The 22,826-nt window shown below is 43.4% G+C and overlaps 1 protein-coding gene across 1 annotated transcript in view; it reads right to left on the reverse strand.

The window, feature by feature from the left end:
* Positions 1–569: 569 nt before the first annotated feature.
* Positions 570–22,826, reverse strand: part of LOC100769947 (serine/threonine-protein phosphatase with EF-hands 2) — a 36,271-nt gene continuing 14,014 nt past the window's right edge. Inside the window, exons 10-17 of the mRNA XM_027388410.2 lie at positions 22,627–22,776; positions 17,344–17,748; positions 14,349–14,534; positions 11,581–11,723; positions 7,025–7,131; positions 6,012–6,175; positions 2,520–2,607; positions 570–1,342 (exon numbers count right to left, since the gene is read on the reverse strand). Coding sequence (XP_027244211.2) covers positions 1,089–1,342; positions 2,520–2,607; positions 6,012–6,175; positions 7,025–7,131; positions 11,581–11,723; positions 14,349–14,534; positions 17,344–17,748; positions 22,627–22,776 — 1,497 coding nt within the window. The 3' untranslated portion in view covers positions 570–1,088. The remainder of the gene's footprint in view (positions 1,343–2,519; positions 2,608–6,011; positions 6,176–7,024; positions 7,132–11,580; positions 11,724–14,348; positions 14,535–17,343; positions 17,749–22,626; positions 22,777–22,826) is intronic.

Raw genomic sequence — 22,826 nt, forward strand, 5'->3', positions numbered from 1 at the left:
GTTCGTGTGTGTGTGTGTGTGTGTGTGTGTGTGTGTGTGTGTGTGTGTGTGTGTGTGTGTTACATTATGTATGGTGTCTTCATCTAGGCCCTCCATCTTTTTTGACACAAGCTCTCTCCCTGAGCCCAGAGATCCCTGACTGGCTAGGTTGGCTGGCCTGGCTAGGTTAACTGGGGATTCAACCTAGTGTATTGTGTTTGCCTGGCATATTCTTTACTGACTGAGCCATCTCACCAGCCCTTTGCCAAATCTTTAGAATAAATTGTTTCTATAGCTTATTGGTTCTCTTTCCCTGAAGAAAACACTCTAATAAAGTATTTTTGCCAAAGCAATCCCATTCCTGAGATTTAAGTCCTAAGAAAATATATCATTGGAAAATACTTTTACAGAGCAAATTAGCCAGGGTGTTATTTACAAAAACTCAACCATCCAACCAACCAAAATAAAACCTAAGCAAAGTATCTGTTTACTAGATGGGAACAACCAAAATGGGCTATAGTATATTAATTTGAGAGAAAATTATACAACCATTAATGAGAGCTGTGAAGTTTATACAGCAGCATGGAAAAGCATGTACAACTAGGGTAATTTATTTAAAAATGTGAACATAAAATCAGAGAAACTCTATAATTATATGAAGACAAAGTACATAATAAAAAAAATGTTTGTTGGAATCATGATTATATACAATAAAAAATGCTTTCCCATAACACCTTGACATTTTTAAAACAATAAATACGAGGTATAAAATGTAAGCAATGAGAGTATTAAATCATCAGTGATAGCTAGAGTAGATTTTAGAGTTTAAACATACCTACACCTGAAATCTACTTTGTAAAGATTCTGAGATGAGGTTGGGATCACTGTGTGTACACACACAGACACAGAGACACAACACACACACCACACACACACACACACACACACACCACACCAGGCCTAGCCCACCCACCAGCAAACAGGCAGTTGATTCTTTATTCCAATGCCTGATATTAGCAAATTCTCAGCATAAAATCTCCCAAATCTATGTGGACTCATACACTTGTCATTGCCTATAGGCACTGGAGGTGATAAAGAGCAGGCTGTCCTCAGCATGCACCAAGACTGCTTTGGCCACTCTCCGCAGTGTCTGTGGATTGCAGGCAAGCAGAGGCATGGTCCTCTGAGCAGGACTGCTCCACGAGGCGGAAGGCCTCCAGGAACTCGTTGATGTCGATGTGGCCATCCTTGTTGAAGTCTATGCTCCTGGCGAGGTCACAGATGTTGTCATCTGTGATGTCAATGTTCATATGGGAGCTGAAGAGCTTCCAAGTCTGTCTGAACTCATCCAGGGAGATAAATCCTTATGAGAGGGGAGAAATCAGTGAGCCCACAGAGTGTTCAGTGCCAGTATCATCTGATTTGCTTACAACCTTGTTCCCTGACTAGCATGCAGATGCAGACCCCAAGGCCGAGGGTGAGGTATAAACTCTCAAGGGAATGGAAGAAAGGCAAGGATCATAAGTGTATTTCAGCTGGGAGCAACTGTGCTCCCTGGGAGGGGGAAACATTCAGCAATGTTGGAGACATTTCTTTCAGTTGTAGCAAACATGATACGAAGGTGCTATGGGCGTCTAGTGGATAAAAGCCAGGGATGCAATACACAAAACATTATCCTGCCCCAAAAGTCAGTTGTGGATGACTTATGCTAACTCATCCCAGATATATGCTTATTTACACTGCTTAAAAATGCATTTAAGCTGGGCACACTTGGGCTCACTACTTGGGGTATAGAGGTGTGAGGTTTGCTTGAGCCCAGGGCTTAGATAGCAACCTGACCGTGTACTGAGCCCTGCCTCACCTTGAAAGCAAAACAGGTCATAACAAGAGCCCTTGGATCCATGCATGGGCAGTCAGTTGGAGTTTATTTTGGGCTTGTTTGTTTTTTTTCTCAGTTCTGGAAGTTGAATCCAGGCCACCTCTCAATGCTGGCAAGGGCTGTATTGCTGTTTATCTTCCACTCACATCAACTAAGCTTTTATTCATTGTTCTTATTAGTAGTGGTGTCTCTGTTCACACATATACTCATGCTTCTGCATACTCATGTCCATATGTGTCTCAGCCTGCATGTGGAGGTCAGAGTGCAACTTTTAGGGGTCAGTTCTCTCCTCTCCTTCTACCATGGGTTCTGGGGATTGTCAGGCTGTGTGGCAAGTGCATCTTTTACGCACCAAGCCATCTCACTGGCCCTCAATTGTTTTATTTTTGTTTTTAACAAAGATTCCAAGATCCCCGATGAAGCCAGTGGTGGTGCAGGCTGTAATCTGGGACTACTAAAGCAGGGAGGCAAGGAGATGGCTTGAGCCCAGGAGTTTACAGCCAGGCTACGGAATGCAGGAAGATTCTGTCTCAAATAGATACTAAATAAGTCTCACTAGACCATCTGATGCAATAAATACATCTCACCAAGGCAATCTGTTTTTACCCCACTGCCGGGGACAGTTCAACAGCTGCAGGGCCACGGCAATGAGTCATTTTACCTGAATGATCACTGTCTATGATCCTAAAAATTGTCTCCAAGTTGGATCGGTTTCGATATAATTTTTCCAGAAGACTCGACTGTATACTCTGTAAGAATAAAAAAATAAAGCACCTGAAGTCTCCATGTGATCCCAGGAGGAGAGGATGCATGAGTAAATGAAAGGCTGTGGATTTGTTGGGTGGGGTGGCGCATGCCTTTAATCCCAGTGCTCGGTAGGCAGAGGCAGGCAGATCTCTGTGAGTTTGAGACCAGCCTGGTCTACAAGAGCTAGTTCCAGGACAGCCTCCAAAGCCACAGAGAAACCCTGTCTCGAATACCACCTCTAAAAAAAGGAAAAGCTGTGGCTTCCTTCCAGATTAATATGTTTTGATGAAGCAAGACCCCCTGAAGCAGTGTCCCAGGTGACCCAAATTCAAAACAGCTGGGACTAGGCAGCCTTCCAGACCACTACAGCCAGGATTTCTGGGTCTTAATAGGACCCCCAAGACAGCGCCCCCTAAACGTAGGAAGTAGTTTGGAGAGAAAGATGCCCAAAATACCTATATTGTATATAAATATTTGCTTTCATTTATACAGGGTTGGTTATAAATGGTTAAAGATCACAAACCAATCTCTTTTTAAAGGAAAAAAAGGAGAATAGGAAATAGAAAATAATAATTTGTATTGGAATGCATTTTCATTTATTGATACAAATTTAAGGTCAGCTTTGTTATATGTATATTTCTCCTCTTGTTTAGGTATTGTGTTTATACAGAAATTTGAAATTTAATGCATAATTAAATACTGATTGTATATAGTCATCTGTAATAGTCAAAACTTATAGTTAGGTTACTTAGATTTTCTAGATATACAGAGATGTATGTGAGACAGGTAGACATTCTTCAAATTTTACAAAGACCTACAGACTGTAGCATTTTAAATGGTTTAGGTTTTTTCATGCAGTGAGACACAACTGCTCCTAGCACACCAATTACCTCAGAAAGGAGGATGGGCATTGAAGAAACTTAATATGGAGTTTGCTTTCTCTATGGCAAGATTAGTGATTTGGGCAAGAAACTGCTCTTGCCTGGGCTGTTTGATAAACTGGACATGCAGGACCCACAGGAAAGTGACTCCTGAACTTGCAAAACAAAATGGACAGTCCTAGAGGGTTCCTGCTTCATGGAGAATGCTGCCAGATATTCTTCAGAGACAAATGATAGACAACCTTCAAATGCAGGCACACAGTTAAAATTTCCTGCTTCACAGAGAAGTCTTCCAGACACATTATGGCCTGTAGGCAGAAGATAGATGCCTCAAGGTTGGGTCACAGCCCCCACAGGGTCTCTGTGAGTTGCTTGTCAGCCAATAACCACAGGTGCATCCTGTGTTCTAGGCCTGGCTTACAGCCCTGAGCTAGCCCCACTACACCTGGGAAAACAGGAGCTCTTCTTCCACAAGCTCTTACACCTGGCGTTTTCCCACTGTGCTGTAAGTGTATATAAGGATGCTCTGTCCCTGGAAAACAGCAGAGGAATAAAGATGGAAAGAGGCACGTAGCACAAGGGGCCAGACGTCTCTGCTTTTATCTGAATCTCCAGGCTTTCACTTGATACTCAGACTTAGTTGTTGTATGGATGGCACACCCCATCATTAGAGGAACCTTGGGTGACTGTCTAGGCAGCCAGTTGTCTCAATTCTAGAGGGTAAATATTATCCTTCTGTGGTCTTGATGGAGTTGAAGACAGGTAATCATGGTTATAGTTTTCCTTATTTATGATAAAAGATAAGTTACATATAAGGCTCTAGACTCACAAAGATAGGATAGATGATAGAAAATTTTCTTTAAGTCTTAAATGTTTATGGACTAAATATTTTAAGTATAGTTCTTACTTGATGACTGTTTTATAATTTGACTATACTAAAGTTAAAACCTTTTTATTTAGACAGAAAAGAGATGGTGGGAGAAGTCCTTCTGTGTATAGGTCTCTTATTGGTTAATGAATAAAATATTGTTGGCCAATAAGCAAGCAAGATAGGTGGGACTATGAGAAGGATTCTGGGAAATGGAGTAGGAAGTTGCCATGTGATCCCCAGGAGTAGAGGACCCATGAGTCTGGTGTTCTCGGCAAGATAAGACATTATAGAAATATATATTATTATGGGTTGATACTTAAGACAGAACTAGCTAATAAGACACCCTATATATTGGTCAGCAGCATTGTAACTAAAAAAATAAAAATAAAAAGTAAAAAAACACCAACAGGGCGTTGGTAGCTCATGCCTTTAATCCCAGCACTCAAGAGGCAGAGGCAGAGGATTTCTGAGTTCGAGGCCAGTCTGGTCTCCTAGAGCTAGTTCCAGGACAGCCTTCAAAGCCTCGGAGAAACCCTGTCTCAAAAAAACCTAAAATAAAATAAAATAAAATAAAAATCCCACATTTTTTGTCCTAATGTATAGTTAACTCACAGTGAACTCTACAAATATACATTCTTGAAAAAGACCAAAGCTATCTTAATTATTCCACTTCACTAGAGTGAAATAGGAATGTCATTTATAGTAAAAATTCCTATAAAATCGACTGTGGTGGATGTTTGCACATATTTGCAAATAGAGTCATCCCTTCATATCCAGTGGTTCAGCATCCTGGGTTTAACCAAGGATGAAAACTGTGTCCATACTGAGCATGTACACACTTCCCCATCACTATTCCCTCTGCAGTCCAGTCCTACAGATTTTTACATCGCATTTGCATTACATTAGGTATTGTAAGTAACCTAGAGACTGAAGTCTGCTGGAGGATGTGCACAGTGGTTCTGTTTTACATCAGGGATTTGAGAATTCCTCCGCCCTGTGCACATCCTCATGGCAGATAACAAGGGATGAATGCATACTACACATTATTGAATTGTGTTATTTCAAGTGGGTGAATTACACAATGTGTGAATTATGTTGCAACAAAGATGTCTTTTCAAAAGCATATAACAGAATGTCTCAGTTAAATGGCATTGTCAGTAACTGTTAATTTTCGTGTGTTTTAACATAGAGGAAGTGTCACAGACAGTGTTGGGAAACAAAATGAGACTTAAAGTCAGTAGACTTGAGTTTGCTTTTGTTCTGTTTTGGTACTGAAGGTTGATACAGGGTTTTTGGGATGGCTAAGCACATGCTTTCCCACAGAGTACACCCTCAGCCCATGCCTGAGTCACAGCTGAGAAATTCTATAACCCCAGGCTAATGTCTTAAGCTCTATGGGTAATACATTCTCAGGTCTAATAGCTTGGATAACCCCTATCTCTAGGATGTTTATGGGATTAATTGAGGCAGCTATGTAAACCCCAGAACACACAATCTGACTCACAGGAATGCAAAAAAAAACAATTGCTTCTGTTTTCCACACCCTACCTTTGGAGGCCCAAATAGCTGTTTCAGCATTTAGGGGCTCCCTAAATTCTGTCTCAGAATTGTTTAGACTACAATATGCTCTCTGTCACCACCATCACACCCTTACCTCTCGGCTCAGTTGTTCTTTGGCCAAACTCTCCAACCAAGACTTGTACTCCAGTACATTATCCCCCGAACTGTTCACCAGCTGTGGCCGTAGCATCCGCCATGGCAATCCCAGGTGCAGCACAGACTCCACAGCAACCGCCCAGTCACTCAGGGTGATCACACCTGCGGGAATGACCTGGCCTGTTGAGCTGCCACCACAAGCTCAGTTTCTGGTCCAGCAGGAAGTTCCTATAGTGCGTATGTTTTGATCCTGACAACTTGATCTATAGGTGGGTAGCAGGAAGACTAGGCACCAACACTACTTCTGCAGGTCATGGCAGAGCTGACTGGAAATGAGGCTTGCCAGATGATATACAAGATGGCCAATTTGAATTTCAGATAGGCAGCAAAGCAAATATGTCAAATGTGACATAAAATTTTCTGTCTACCTATAATCAAAACTTAATTACATATTTTATTAAATTTGGGTACATGAAGATTGCAAATAATATAAAAATATGTTTATTGTGTATTTATGTGGAAGTGTTGTGGTTTTAAAAGGCAAGTGCTGGAGTAACTAATACAGAGCATTTACCTAGCATGCACAAGGTCCTGAGTTCAATTCCCAGTACTTCCCTCGAAATATACTCTTCACTGAAACCCTTAAGAACCTATAATATAGGCATATTAAGTGTTTCTTCCATTTCTGACAGGGCTATAATTAATCAAAATTTGGTTGGCAATTCCATCAAGTTGAATATAGAAGAAATGTTTAGATTTGGCAATAGAACATGGGCTGATAGGCTCCCAACAAGAGGTTACTGGAGGGGGGACTCAAACCTCTCTCTGTGTGTCTGTCTCTCTTTGTCCCTCTCTGTGTGTCTCTGTCTCTGTCTCTCGGTCCTCCACTCACAAAGATGACATGAACCTGAAGAAGGTGGAAGCTGTTATAGATCCGTGTTTCATGCCCTCAGCAACTCTGCTAGCTCTCACCTTGCAAAGGCTGCCTAGCTGTGTTTCCTTTGTTCTTACCACTCTCAGAGGCATCATGCTTCTTAAATTCCACAAGCAGGTCTGAGGAATGAGCAAATAAGTTTTGTCTCAGGGCTCTCAGGGCTGACTCCTCCACCTTGCTGATCCTGGAACCCAGAGAAAAGGGGTTTGTGAGAAACTGAATCTAAGTCCTGGTTTCTTGAATGCTCCTCCTCTCATTGTGAGTACATCAAGCACCCAAGAGCTCAGCTTTGGAGAGAAGTAGGCCAGCTCCTATTTCTCCCCTCTGGTGTCCCCCACTTTTCCCAGTTGTATGTGAACAGGACCAGTCTGTGGGACACTGTTCCTTCCTACTCCAGGGTGGTGGTGGCTCCAGTCTGGAGAAGATCACCTCTGCTGTCAAGCACTCTAAGCAAACTATGCTTGACTAGTTCCATCCATAATGCTGGTATAAAAGGCCATCGGCCTCACAGGGCAAAAGTGGGGATTAAATAAGTAAATTCATGGTGAGCATTTAGCAGAAAGCCTGGCACAAACATTTTACATTCCATTTGTTATCACACTAAATCGTCATGTTTTCTCATACTTTATTATTATGTGAAGCAGAAAATGAGATTTACATAAAAACACAATAATCACTAATTCATGTTTTCTAAAATTATTTTTTGATGGGAAAAAGAGTGTTGGAATCAAGCTTTGCCCATGCTAGGCAAGTGCTGTAGTTACAATCTATGGCACTAACGCAATTTTCTCATATTAATTGGTTCAAATAATTATCTACATAGCACTTGGCCCAAAATAGATAATATTTAGAATTAATGGGATGAGAGTTAAAAGGGAGATTAAAAACAAATGTACTTAATTTGTAATATCTTATTGAAGAACTATACATAACGACCAGCTAACCTTTCTTTTAAGTGATAACTGTTTTTTTGTTTTGTTTTGTTTTGTTTTTTGTTTTTGTTTTTTGAGACAGGGTTTCTCTGTATAGCTTTGGAGCCTATCCTGGCACTCGCTCTGGAGACCAGAACTCACAGAGATCCGCCTGCCTCTGCCTCCTGAGTGCTGGGATTAAAGGCGTTTGCCACCAACGCCCTGCCAAGTGATAATTGTTTTGAAAAGTATTTTAGTTATGTTTGATAAAAATATTCATTGGCCGGATGTAGTGGTACATGCCAAAATCCTAGCACTGTGAGGCAGTAGTTCAGTTCAAGTTTAGTGGTTAAGTATTGGACCCAGTCACTGGGTTTGTTCGCAGATGCAAATCAAACTGAATTAATAAATCCAAATTTAATAAACACAGCAAAGCCGAGCAGAGCCCTGGCGGGTGACTATCGGGAAGGCAGAAAGGACAGCACAGGGGTCTTAAACAACTTGTAGGATGGTCTTGAGCAGTTCCAGGGAAGGTCTTTCTCAGGGGCGGGGTCTGGAATGGGAGGAGTGGGGCTGGGTGGAGCTTCCGAACAGTTAGTCTTGGCTACATACTAAGTTCAAGGCTGGATTACATGAGACATTCTTGAAAAAAAAAAAAAAAAAAAAAAAAAAAAAAAAACCACCAAAAGGGGGTTGTTTTTCTTTCTTTTTTGGGGGAGGTTGGTTTTCTAAAGAAGGAAATGTTTGTTGCAATTTAAGCTAATTGACTAGCAACCTATGCAGTGGGTTCCATTAACCCTTTGTGAGCTATCTAAAACTTGATCCAAATTGCATGGGTGTATAAGCACACAAGTGTTGTCTAGAATTTGTTGTTATATCAGAAGCTAACAGATCTATAGACCCTAAAAAGAACAGGTTAGTGAAGTCATTTGAATGATGTCCTTGCAAACAGTAGTCATTGATACATGCAGAAACCTGGGTTAGCAATGCCTGGACCACTTTCTGGATGGATGAGGTGCTCTATATCAACTCTGTGTGTGTGTGTGTGTGTGTGTGTGTGTGTGTGTGTGTGTGTGTGTGTGTGTGTGCCACAGCATAATTGTGCTGATCAGAGAATAAGTTTCAAGAGGTGATTCTCCTTTTATCACGTGGATCCCAGGTATGGAACTCAGGTTGTCTGGCTTGGTTGTAGATTGATGTCCTTACCCACCAAGCCATCTTGCCAGCTCTGCGTAGATTTTTCTCAGCAGTCCTACACAACCCACTGAAGTAGGTAGCACCATTTCGACAGGATGCCATGGCCCTGCTGTCTGAAACCCAGGCTGACTATGCTATTCTGTAAGATGTGAATTTAAGATATAAATGAACTCTGAATAGGGTTCCTCTGAGTGAGAGCTGATGGCCTTCAGGCTTTGGAACAATCCCTTATTTATTTCTAAGGTAGCCACTGTGCTCCAGGTGGCTTCTGGGGGGAGTTAGGCAAATGTTTATTACACTCATTAGGCAAATATTTATTCTACCTCCACCATGAGTGGAATTCTATTTGAACCTCTTATTAACGCAGACTCATGGTAGCATCCTCCACGGTGACTCCTTTTGTAGTTTCAACAGCTAAGTCCTAGAAAATCGTAGCCTTCCAGTGCTAGGTCCATTCCCCTGGAGCAGCTGAGTAGCCCTGTGTGAAGCTCAGCTGGCTGGGTTCCATTTTGTTTCTTTTTCTTTTTCTTTTTCTTTTTCTTTTTTAAATAAAGCTCCAAGAATGATTTGGATTTATGGGGGAGTTGATTCTCCATGGGAAGTTTACATTTTATGTTACATTTCTTTCTGAACTGGACTCAAAATCAACATGAAATCTTAATATTTTAAGTCTCTACCCACTTCATTTCCACTAACTTTGTCTATTAGGATTTTTAATTTAGTTTGACTGAATAATTAAAGAAGACTGTTCAGTAGACTAAAACTGGACCTCTCTGCAAGCCCTCATTTACCTGCAAGCCCTCCTCTCCATGGGAGGCAAGAATGAATAGTCATTAAACCCAGCAACACTGCAGTCAGACCACTGGGGTGCAGAATACCCACCTCACTTCAGGCTAGCTAAGCTAAGTTCTGTGTCTTAGTGAATTCATCTATCAACAAGAAATTGATAAAATGAAATAGGTACATGTCACAAACTCAGGGTGAGATGATATATGTAAGTTCTTTATAACTCTCAACATTAAATACTCAACTAAGGTTAGAACTCCAAAGCATCTCAATAGATACCAGACAAACTCTATCCACAGCTCCTTCCCAGAAAGGCTCACAGTTAACAAACCTTTGCTCTGGAATCCATTTGTCAAGTCCCCCAGGGTGAAGGACTTGGAGTAACACAAATCCTCCCAGGGTAGCAGGAAATAGAATAACATTGAAAGATTTAGTGGCCTGATACCTGGATCATATCCAGAGACACCTGCATCAGAGATGGGAGGATAAAGATACAGAGGGTGGGGGGAAGCAGGATGTTCCAGTTTACTGGGGACTTGTTCTCCACAGGTCCATGTGTTGGCGACCTGGACCATAGTGTGGTGATGGGACTTTTGGAGGAGGGGGGCTGACAACAACGTTCATAGGTCATCACTACACACACACACACACACACACACACACACACACACACACACACTCACAAGATTAAGGCAGTTCTCTCGGGACTGAGTCCTGTGAGAGAGCTATTAAAATAAGTGAAACCTAAGACTGCTCCCTTGTCTGCCTCCCATCTCAAGCTGTGATCTTTCCCTGAGTCCTTACCCCTGATGAGATGCCATCTGCACTTTGATCCTCACCAAAAGACAGACCAAGGGGCTGCCCAATCTTACTCATCCAATCTCCAAAGCTATAAGCTAAATAAGCTCATTTTCTTTGTAAATACACTGCAACCATATTTCATTATAATAACAGAAAACAGAATTAGGCAGGCATGATAGCACCTGCCTGTATTCTCAGCTCTTGGGAGGTAGAGACAGAAGGAACAGAAAATGAAGGTCATCCTTGTTTATATGTGAGGTTGAGGCCAGCCTGGACTACATGAAACCCTGCCTCAAAAAAAGAACAGAGAAAGAAAGAAAAAGAAAGAAAGAAAAAATAAAAAGAAAGGAAGGAAGGAAGAAAGAAAGAAAGGAAAAAAGAAAGGAAAAAAGAAAGAGAGGGAGAAAAGAAACCAGTGTTGGGCATAAACCTTTAATGCCAGTGCTTAGGGGGCAGAGGCAGGTGCAGTTCTATGAGTTCAAGGCCATGCTGGTCTACATAGTGTTCAAAGCTACAGAGTGAGACCTGTCTCAAAAAAAAAAAAAAAAAAAAGAAATTGAGCAACCAAATAAACAACAAGGAGACCAAGAGGACTCTGGTGTAATGTCTATTCTAGATTTTAATATGAATGCAGCTAAATTCCAAATTGTTCTATATAATTTGAACAATATAATGGCATCTAATGTTTCTAAGCACTAAAATTCGTTCTCTCTCTCCTTCTCTCTCTCTCTTTGTTCCTACCTTTTTTCTGTTTTGGTTTTTGAGACCGGTTTTTCTGTGTAACAGCCCTGTTTGTCCTGAAACTCACTCTGTAGACCAGGCTGGCCTCAGACTCACAGAGATCCACCTGCCTCTGCCCCCAGAGTGCTGGGATTAAAGGTGTGTGCCACCACCTCTCAGAAAAATTTTTTCTGATAACAACTCATTGGAAATCTTGCCTTTGCCTCATGGTTAGCCTGTGTGTTGTCTTGTTAGCTTGATACTGCACAATATGAGGAATCAGGGCTGGTCCCAGTTTGACGTAGGCACCTCTATTACTGCCAACTTCATAGTAGTTGGAGGCAGAAAAGATGGTTAACACCTGAATGAAAACAGAAGAGATGCAGAATTTATGCACACTGAAGAATCTTCATCATCAATCCCATTGGCCAGCCCCACATTGGGGCTGCTTCTCATACTCATCTACAGCCCAACCTCCCTTCTTTCTTGCTTCCCCTCCCTCCCTTTTCTTTCCCTATTCCCTTCTCCTTCTACACCCCTCTCTTTGTCCTCAATGCTGCTAGAATAGTAATTAAAAAATGGGATACAGATCTAAACAGAGAATTCTCAACAGAAGAATCTCAAATGGCCAAAAGACACTTAAGGAATTGCTCAACATCCTTAGTCATCAGGGAAATGCAAATCAAAACAACTCTGAGATATCATCTTACTCCTATCAGAATGGCTAAAATCAAAAACACTAATGACAGTTTATGCTGGAGGTGGGTGTGGAGAAAGGGGAACACTCCTCCTTTGCTGGTGGGAGTACAAACTTGTACAGCTGTTGTGGAAATCAGTATGGCAATTTCTCAGAAAATTAGGAATCAATGTACCCCAAGGCCCTGCAGTACCACTTTTGGGCATATACACAAAGGATAACACACTCACACCACAAGGACATTTGCTCAACTCTGTTCATAGCAGCATTATTCATAATTGCCAGAACCTGGAATCAACCTAGATGCACCTCAACCAAAAAATGAATAAGGAAAATGTAGTACATTTTTACACAATGGAGTACTACTCGGGGATAAGAACAATGACATCTTTAAATTTGCAGGCAAATGGACAGAACTTTAAAAAACAAAAACATCCTGAGTGAGGTAACCCAGATCCAAAAAGACAAATATAGTATGTACTCACTCATAAATGGATACCAGACATAAAGCAAAGTATAACCAGCCTACGATTTACAACCCCAGTGAAGCTAGATCCCTCTTCCAGAAACAGATGGAAGCAGACGTAGAAATCCACAACTAACCAATGGGCCAACCTCCTGGAGTACAGTCAAAGTGAGGGAGGAGCAATAATATGAACAAAGGAGTCAAGACCATGATGGGGAAACCCACAGAATCAGCTGACCCGAGCTAGTGAGAGATCACTGACTCCACACTGACAACTAGGGAACCTGCATAGGACCAAACTAGGCCCCCTGAATACAGGTGGCAATAGTGTGGCTTGGGCAATATATGAAGCCACTGGCAGTGGAACCAAGAACTAACTCTGATGCATAAATTGACTTTGTGGAGCCCATTCTCTATGGAGAGATACCTTGCTCAGCCTAGACATGGGGGGGCGCTCTTGGTCCTGCCTCAACGAGGTGATGGGACAGACTTAGTTGACATCCTAGGGGAGGCCTTACCCTCTTTGAGGAGCAGATGGGAGGTGGGGGGGGGGAAGGAGAGCATGATGAAAGGAGGAAGGGGGAACTGGGGTTGGGATGTAAAAAATAAATTAAAAAATGAAAAGCTTAAAAGTAGTTCCAAAGAAATCCTAACTTGTTAGTCTTAATAACAATTTTATTTGTATTTAAAATACTTTCAACTCAAAATAAAATGCAATAGTTTTATTAAAGTAAAAAAAAAAGATATACAGTGAACATAGGAAAGGACAGGTTCTTGGAGCCTTCTAATAAGGAAATATGATAGCCATGTAGTCAAATGTGTCTTCTATTAATTAGCTGTGAATCCACTATTCTTGCATAGAAAGAGAATTCTAGGAACACAGAGTCCTATATTATTGCATTTAGAGATCCCAAATACACAAGATCCTGAACATCTGCCTAGATAGTGCCTCATGGGGATGTTTGAGGCAACTGACCAAAAATCATGTGACTTAGAGGTAAAGATGTATCTGGGGAAACACTGGCCTCCGATGTTCATCAACTAAAAAGAGTCTTACCTGTCCCTTTCTTTCCGACTTTTGGGAAGCAATAGCTACAATCAAATTTAAAAGTGTAAAAGCTTGATGTGGTGACACTTTTAATCCCAAGACTCAGGAAACAGACACAGGCAAATCTTGGGAGTTCAAAGCCCGCCTGGTCTACATAGTGACTTCCAGGATAGCCAGGGCTATGAAGAGAGACCATGTGAGCCCCAGTTCAAAAACAAAACAAAACAAAAAAGTCATAAAAGTCAAAGGTAAAAGATTGTCAAGCCTGAGAAGATGGCTCTGTTGATAGACTGCTTGCTGCACAGGGCATGAGGATTTGAGGGCAGTTCCCCAGCACCCACATAAAAAGCTGGTGTAATCTCAGTGCTGGGGAGGTAGAGAGAGTCAGACCCCAGGGGCTCACTGGCCAGACAGTCTAGATGAATTGGTGAGTTCCAGACTCAGTGAGAGGCCTGCCTCAACAAAGATGATGGAGAACAACTGAAAAAGATACCCCATATTGACTTCCTGTCTCCACATATATATGCAAGCATGAACACACACAATGCACGCCCCATGCATGTACACATACACACACATGCTCATACACACCCCCACCCTCATGTACGTGTGTGTGTATATACTCGCGAGTGCACACACACACACACTCACAGGACCTAGCTGCCTTGGGCAAGTAGGTGACAAATCCTAGGCACAGTTAGCTGTCATCTCCTGGGAGGAGTCTTTGGACCACTTCTGTGTCACAAACATGGATGCCAACAGAGGCTCAGCCCACCTTGCGGTTGTGGCAGAACTCATAGCCTTCAGGTTTGCATTCGTGTGAACGAATCAGGAATTGCAGCTTATATTTCTCCAGCAACTTTTCTGTCACATCAGGCCCAAAGTAACAGCCTCCTCCTCGGATAGTATTGGCCTTGCAGCCCTCCTGAGCCATGGGATCACTCCATAGAATATCTACAACCTAGGAGGACCAAGGTCCACATCCACTCAGTCATTCACAGGAGAAACAGGAGGGTGGAGGAGGGGGCGGGGAATCAGAGGAGGGAGGAGAAAAGAAAAATAAGATGAAAGGAAATAGATTTCTATGCAGCCAATATTTGACATATGCTTACATTTTGAGGTTTTATTTGACCAGAGAGGGTGTTGGATTCCCTGGAACTGGAGTTATAGATGGTTTTGAGATACCTTACGCATGCTGGGAATCAAGCCCAGGGTCCTCTGGAAGTGACCCACAGTGCTCTTATCCACTGAGCCATCTCTCCAGCCTCGTGTTTATATTTAGGATGCTTAGGGCTGCATTTAAAAAGATTTGTCACATCCCTTGTTTGTTTGTTTGTTTGTTTGTTTGTTTGTTTTGAGACAGGGTCTTGCTAAGCAGTCACAGCTGTCCTCGAACCCATAGTGACCCTCTTGCCTTAGCCTCCCAAGTGTTTCAGATCTCTGTTTGTTTGTTTTGAGAAACAGTCATGTGTAGCCCAGGCTGGCTGAGAATGACTCTGAATAAACTGATCCTCCTACCTCCACTTCCCAAGGACAGGGATCGCAGGCATCAGCTTGAAGTGTTTTATTTCACAAGTGAGTGTGCATGCCTGTTGGATGTAAACCTGATGTGAAGATCAACATATAGAAGAGGTAACAGCTATGCATAAGAGCTGCTGCACTCAGCCTGCATTCCAGGCCCATGCACCGTGGCTCCAAAGTAAAGGCAGACCTTCTGCAAGTGGCAGGGCAGTCTCACCTGTGTGGTTCACAGGCCCTACCCATGGTCCTGGAGATGCTCAACCAACATTTTGCATTTTAAAGTAATTTAAGGATTTTGACACAAAGCTGCAGAAGATCTGAGATGTCTTTGTAGCCGCTCATGCTCTACCCTCAGGAAAGCATCCATTGCCAGTCTTACTCAGTGCAGAGGCAGTAAGTGTGGGTTTGGAGTGATGACGTATAATACTTTCCAAATGTACTTTTCAGGGGAAATGCGTTTGATTTATAAGTATCTGCACACTATTGGGTCACATGTTGCAAAAAGAGGGGCCTCTGTTTTAAATTTCAAGTGTAAGTTGGTGTTGAAGCCCAGATTAATAGTTCAGGGAGAATGTGGTGTCTGTTCCTCACCCTCCTTTGTCCAGCCAGTGGCTAACTTCTGCTCATTTTAACTCTTAAATTAAAAGAGTCTCAATTCTTTTCTTTACTGGACGAACTTTATGAAACTACCATTTTTGTAGGTGACAAATGACTACACCATCAAGTTTTCACAGTTCTACAACTGCCTAAGACCACCGACATTGTCTCCAACCTGGCCACCAAGTGTGCTGACAGTTTATGTCACTTGACACAAGCCAGAGTTGTCTGAGGAGAGGAAACTCAATTGAGAAAATGCCTCAGTAAGACTGGCCTATGGGGTACAATCTTGATTAATAATTCAAATGCCAGGCTAATCCCACAGGGAGGGTCATCACCCCTGGGCAGGTAGTCCTGGGGTACATAGACTTGAGCATTCCATGGGGGGGCAAGTCAGCACTCTTCCATGGCCTCTTCATTGCCTCCTGCCTCCAGGTTCCTGCCCTGTTTGAATTTCTGCCCTGAATTTCCTCAGTAATGGACCATGCTGTGGAAGTGTAAGCAAAATAAACCCTTTTCTTCCAAGTTATTTTTGGTTATAGTGTTTAATCATAGCCATAGAAACCCTTACTAAATAGCCATGTATGGTGGTGCATGCCTTTAATTCCAGCACTTAGGAGACAGAGGCGGGCAGCTGTGAGTTTGAGGCCAGCCTGGGACATGGTGAGTTTCAAGACAGCCAGGGCTGCACAGAGAGACTCCTGTCTCAAAAAAGTAAAACAAAATAAAGCAAACAAACAAAAACCCTGGGACGCCCGGCAAGCCATTTCAGGGCCTCCTTGACATGGCCTTGTCCCTATAGATGTCACTTTCCCTATTGGCCTGAGTATTCTGTTTTTGGCAACTGATGGGTCACACTGTGCAGGGCCTACTCTGTATCTGCCCATTTGTTTCATCTGTCCTGACAGAATGATTATGTTTGGGGCAGCAATATACCCAGCTGTACACACTTTTCCAGACTCCCTCACAGCTAGGGGTGGCCAAATGACAGAGTTCTAGAGAGCTGGGGAAGTCTGTACTTTCCTGAAAACAGGGGCCAGAAGCTGCTGGCTAGTTCTCCTGGTCTTAAATAAATCAGCACGGAGAAGAATCCACTAAGTTGTACCTAACCTGCATCCCCAGCTGATGCCAAGTCCTGGAACAAGTAGTTGGACAACAGTCCCCAGCAGCTTCTCCCCACTCATTATAAAACATTAACACAAGTTATTAGACAAAAGCTAATGTCCATGTGGACTTTTAAAATTCCCAATTAGAAAGAGGGTGCTAGTTTCCCCTGGGGCAGCAGCCTGCCTCTGCTGTCAAAGCAGTTACATCATCACCTGTCACCAAGTGCCTTTGCACCCCTCTTCTTTCCTCTTTAATCTCTCTTGACTCTCTTGTTTCTTCCCTCTCTGTCTGCCTGCTTCTCTCATGTCCCCACTCCAACACGCCTTTCACTCTTTCTCTCTCCCTCATCCTCAATAAACCTCAGCCTGTGTTTGCTAGGTGGCATACCTTGACAGCTCCCCCACCACGAAAGGTACCTGCTTCACCTTCCTTTTTTTAATCCTTTCAGAGGGGCCTTGGGAAACCTCCCGCATTTACACAGTTTTGATCTGTTTTTCCCTCAGATGGCAGGCATATTCTCAGAAGCAGCAGTTAGCCACACTCACCTGCTTCCACTCCTCTGGAGTGGGCTCCAGCACCTCTCCTGCATCAGCATCACAGTCAGCATCGTCAGGCGCCCAGGGCAAGGGCTCCCGCTTCTCTTTGATCCCTGGGAAGCCTGCTTGCTGCCGGCACCGCTCCAGCTCCAGGTCCACAGAGCGCCGCACCTGCCTGCGGGACTGCTCCTTGTGGTCAACGGAGCCGGAGCTGCAGGGAATGCTGCAGGACCGGCAGGCTTTGTAGGCCTTAAAGCCAGAGCCCAGGTGACAAGGCGAAGAGGGGAGAGATTGGCTTTGGGGAAGAAACCATGGAGTAGGTCTCTGTCCAGAGCTTGTCTGATTGACTTTCCTCTTCTGCTCCTCCCGATTCTCACTCTCCTTTCTTATTTTGCACCTCAGGGTAGAAACAATCTAAACACGTTCAAATAAATAAATTAATTAATTAATAATAAATAAATAAATAAATAAGCAGATACACACACACACACACACACACACACACACACACACACACACGTTGCAAGAGTGAAATGCTAAGTCCTTCCAGACTACCGTTCCCACATCCAGGTCCTAAACCTTGGCGTCCACAAATCCTGGGGTTCAATGCAGGTTTCCTGGGCTGAGACAAGCACAGATCTTGAAAGCAACCCTCAGAACTTGGAAGAGCAATTGCGTACAGCCACATTCAAACACGTGATTGGTAGGCTTATGTCTTTTTTTGTTGCGTTTCATGTTTAAATTACTCATATTTAACATATTTTTGCATAGTAACATTTTGTATCTCCAATAGAAAATTGTATGCTACATGAGTCACCCCTGTGTGCAGCGCATCCACGCTGTATACACTGTCCACCCATCAGTCATATAGCCTAGGTTTTCTGGTGGACAGCCGCAGCATTACCATGCTGCTTTTGAGGAACCATTCTTTTACTTAATAATACCCGCAAATGGAACAGTAGCGATGCAGAGTCAGAACCAGTGCATAAAGCATTGTTGGGCAGATCTTATCTCTGACACAGGGCACACAAGGAAACAAACAACAAATAAACAATCTATCCTGTGCGGGGTTTGGCGCCATCTGCTGGAAGTCCTGGATTGCATGGATTGACAGGCTGGTGTGGAGAACAGAGAAAAAGCGAACTCGTGGAACAGGTAACCAGAAATGCTGCGACCCTACCAGCTGCAGAGGGACAGGGGAGAGAGAGGAAGCGGGAACCCTTTTCAGCTTGAGCGGTTACCGACTCAGTCATCGTGGTGCTGGGATCGAGCTGAAAAATAAATAGAAAGAACGCATTTCTCGGGAAAGACAGGGGTCTGGCACCGGACCGAATGGAGATATACACAAAGAAAATCATCCTTGGGGTTGAGGGCTACCGGGAAGGTTAGGGGAGGCCTCCTCCATGAGGCCACGCACGACTGAGAAATCTGTGAGCGCATGTGCACAGAATGGGGGGAGGGATTCCCTCCCTCCCTGCGCAAATAGATGCAGGAACTGATGTACAAAAAAAGACCCATCCCAGGGTGGACTGGTTTAGGACAAGAACAAAGAAAGGTCCTGGAGAGGGCCAACGGGATAAATGTGGCTTGGAAAGAGCCCACACTGCATAGAGACAATGAGGCTGTGCCGACTTTGGGCAGGTGCGACCAGATCCTTTCCTAACCGTGGTGAGAGGGGTTGAGATCACCTGGTTCCTAATCAGTCCCTTCTGACTGCATTCTTAAAGCAAAAGCCAGCCGCCAGTGACACCCCTGTCACTCTCCGGAAACTAAGGATTCTATCAACCGCTCCTAGAAGTGTCTCTAGCTTCTCTGTCCTTAGGGAGACTTCGGGATCCACTGTATTGCATCTTTCTGGTGAGGTGCTATTCCCCACAATTTATGTAAGTCAACCCACGTTCTCACCAGCTCTATAGGAGCATCATTCACAGACATCCAAGGAAACTGAGGCACAGAGATACCAAGACTCTTCCTGCACCGGACTCAGTCTGACTGGAGTGTCCTCCCCCACTCGGCACTCAGGGGCTCCCCAGGTTGTACAAACTGCTGTGCCAAGCTCACCACAAAACTTTGCCAACCAAATGTTAGGAAATTAGCATGTGTTAAGCCATGAAAATAAACTGTTCCTTCCACTCTTTTCGAAGTTCCTCCCACCTCTGTGTTTTCACCATTACATACGATTCTCTCCACGAGATAATTGGCTCTCCAGTAGCTTGCTGTCTCTACCTCCAGATGGAAACACAGACGAACAGAAGGTTTGAGCTCAAAGTTTGTGAAATACCAAGCTTTAAAAAGTCAGGTGCCAGGCAACATGCAGATTTAACAAGGGAAACAAGAACTGGCTTTAGTTTCTTGGATATCTATACTCTGATGAATATAAGTGGGGGGTCAGGGCAGAAAGAGGAAGAAAGGGGGAGATGGATGGGAGGGCCAACAAAAAAAATTAAATATGGGGGCTGGAGAGATGGGTCAACATTTGCTGCTTTTGCAAGGGACTCAGCTTCAATTCCCAGCATCCACACGGTGGTTCACAGACATCTGAAACTCCAATGCCCTCATCCGACCTCTGCAAGAACACTCAAGGTACACATACATACATGCAGGCCAAACATTGAAACAGATTTAAAAATAACAAAAAAAATCTTACTTTAAAAATTAAGCGTGAAGGCTGAAGAGATGGCTCAGCAGTTAAGAAATAATAGAACTTGCTGCTCCTGTATAGGCCTGAAGTTCAGTTCCCAGCACCCACATTAGGTAGCTCACAACCCATAACTCCAGTTACAGGTGTAACTGAGTATGTGTGTAAATGCCGTAAGTATGTATGTAAATACCGTAAGTAAGTATGTACGCAAATGCCATAAGTATGTGTACAAATGCCATAAGGAAGCCTGTAACTTTAAGGCTGAAGGTGGACATGGTGCACACTTGTAATCCCAGCACTTGGGAGGAACAAGGGGGAAGATTACAAATTGGGGGTGGGGGGCAGCTCTGACTGCACAGTGAACTCTAACTAGACAAGTGTTAAGTTAAAAAACAAATTAATAACAAAAAACAAACACCAAAGGCTGAGATGCCCAGAAGCTCTTACCAGTATTTGCCAAAAAGTATCTTTTTCCTCTTTGAACATTGACTTTGGGTATACAGGGACAGTAACTTGTCCCCTGGTTACCAAATCACAAGAAGCCATATGCAAACCTAATAGGCAGAACCTGAGTGCAGAAACCTTGGACTCTGAGCAATGTAAGCTCTGAATGGACCCCATGTGGCCCTGGGCCATGAGCCTGGTCTTTTGTGTTGAGGAAGAGTGTACACAGAAGTTTGGGAGGCCAACAGGACAAACTAAGTCAGTCTTGCCGCCCTAACTTAGTCCTGTCTTTATCTGTCGCTCCCTAGTCTCCAGTAATGGTCATGCACCCTAGGTTAAAGACCGTATTTGCAAACTTTCCTTTCAGGTAAACATAGCCATTTGACTAAGTTCTTGTTAATCAGATAGGAAGAGAAGTTCTGGGTGCCACAGGATGCTCATAAAAGAAAAAACTGCCTTCTTCTGTTCTTTTTAATTGGCTAAAATGTGATCATGATGACTGGAACGCAGGCATCCAACTTGGATCACGATGCACTGTGGCCAATCAGCAAGACTTCCAAGTTCCTGCTGGGTGGTGGTGGTGCAAACCTTTGATCCCATCACTTGGGAGGGAAAGGGAGGCGAATCTCTGAGAGTTCAAGGCCAGCTTGGTCTACAGAGCGAGTTCCAGGACAGCCAGGGCTACACAAAGAAACCCTGTCTTGGAAAACAACAACAAAAAGAATTCCAGGTTCCTAGGACTTTGTGATGTTGCACCAGACCTTCGTTTACACAAGAAACAGATAAACATTTAACACAGGCATTTGGACCTTTCTAACACCTCAGCCAAGTGTAAGTACTATTTTATAAGGCATGTGTAACATATTTAACGTATTTACATTTAATCTCACAATGCCAATAATCTAGTCTATTCATGTCCCCATTTTACAAGTCAAATCTAAGGTCACAGTAAGTTACAAACTCTAAGCAGAAGAAAAGGGATTTCTAACCCTTTTGGCCTCACTTCTCAGGCCGGGCTTTGCAGACCCAGGTAACACATTTTTACTTGAACATCTCTGTGGCAAAGACTCTCTCTTCCCAGCTGTGTCTCCTTATTCTTTCTCACAGGACAGAAACTGCGACTTTCTTTCTGAGCAGATGGCCAACCGTAAAATACTACGATTCCGACTTCCCTGCAAGTGTGGGGGCCACCATGTAACCAGAGCCTGATGAGGGGGATGAAAATGGAGACTGCAAGTTCTGGGTTGTTTTGGAAGGGGCAAGAACATCGTATTCCCTTCCCCTTCCTCCTAGTGTCCAGGAGGGTATGGAGCACATTTTCTTGGCAATCCGGATCAAGCCTTGCAGGTGATAGATACCCTAGGATGATTCTCTAGACAATGTCACAGAACAAAGTTTGTCATGTCACCTGATAACTGAAAATTTCAGGACTCAGAGCCAGTCCTTGACTCTAAAATTGTGTGCTGTCATGTGTGTTCATAGCCACTGAAGTCATTGAGAGTTGAGGCACTGTGGCTTCTGGAGAAACAAGTTCCATGTTGTTGGATCTGCCAAGGAAGTGCTACAGAGAATGTTTTAGCAGAGGTGGCCACATGGGACAGTTGGAGGGTAGATGCATGCAGTACCACGAAAAGCAGAAGAGTCTATTATGAAAAGAATACACAAAGCCTTTGTTTTCCAGGTCTCTATTGCTAAGGGGAAATGGACAATAGAAGGTTATTGGTCATTCACTCCTTGTTACCTCTCTGCCTCCTCTGCCAGCACACAGAGTTGGTGTAGACACTGTCTCAGCATCATTTTCATATATCCTTAGTATTGATTGTCTTTGCACATGGCAAGCAAGCACCCTCCCTGCCCATGCTAGGTGCTGGATACACATGGGTTCAATTTAGTTGAAAGACAATTGGGATATGAATTATTTGGGGATATGAATTATTTGGGAAATAGAGGCTCTTCAGGTGATGGTATTAAGGGACAGTTAATTAGAATTATCTAAATCAAGGATGGCCAACACACAGCACTGGCTGCCACTCTCCTCCTATGTGTTCCTGACAGACATTGCTAATGGATTACAGCACACTTGCTCCCTGTGAACCCTCTGCCCTTTCTCCACATGCTCACCAGTCTCCATTCAAGGTGACATTTATTTTCCATTGACAGCGTGACTAGTCAGAAGGTGAGACTTGTATTGGCTCATGAGTCAGTACCTTGTGCCTGTCTAGTTTAGCCAGAAGTTCCAAGTCAGTCCTGTCTGAGACCCCACCATGAAGAACGAGGACTTTCTCATCCACCAGTGTGGCCAGCGGAAGCCAGCAGAAGACATCTTGAAGTGTCCTTAGGATTTTCTTCCCATGTATCTGAGAAATGATACCAACAAGATGTTCAGCTTCCCAAGTCTCAGTCTGAG

The sequence above is a fragment of the Cricetulus griseus genome (assembly GCF_003668045.3).
Source record: "Cricetulus griseus strain 17A/GY chromosome 1 unlocalized genomic scaffold, alternate assembly CriGri-PICRH-1.0 chr1_1, whole genome shotgun sequence".
Classification (NCBI taxonomy): domain Eukaryota; kingdom Metazoa; phylum Chordata; class Mammalia; order Rodentia; family Cricetidae; genus Cricetulus; species Cricetulus griseus.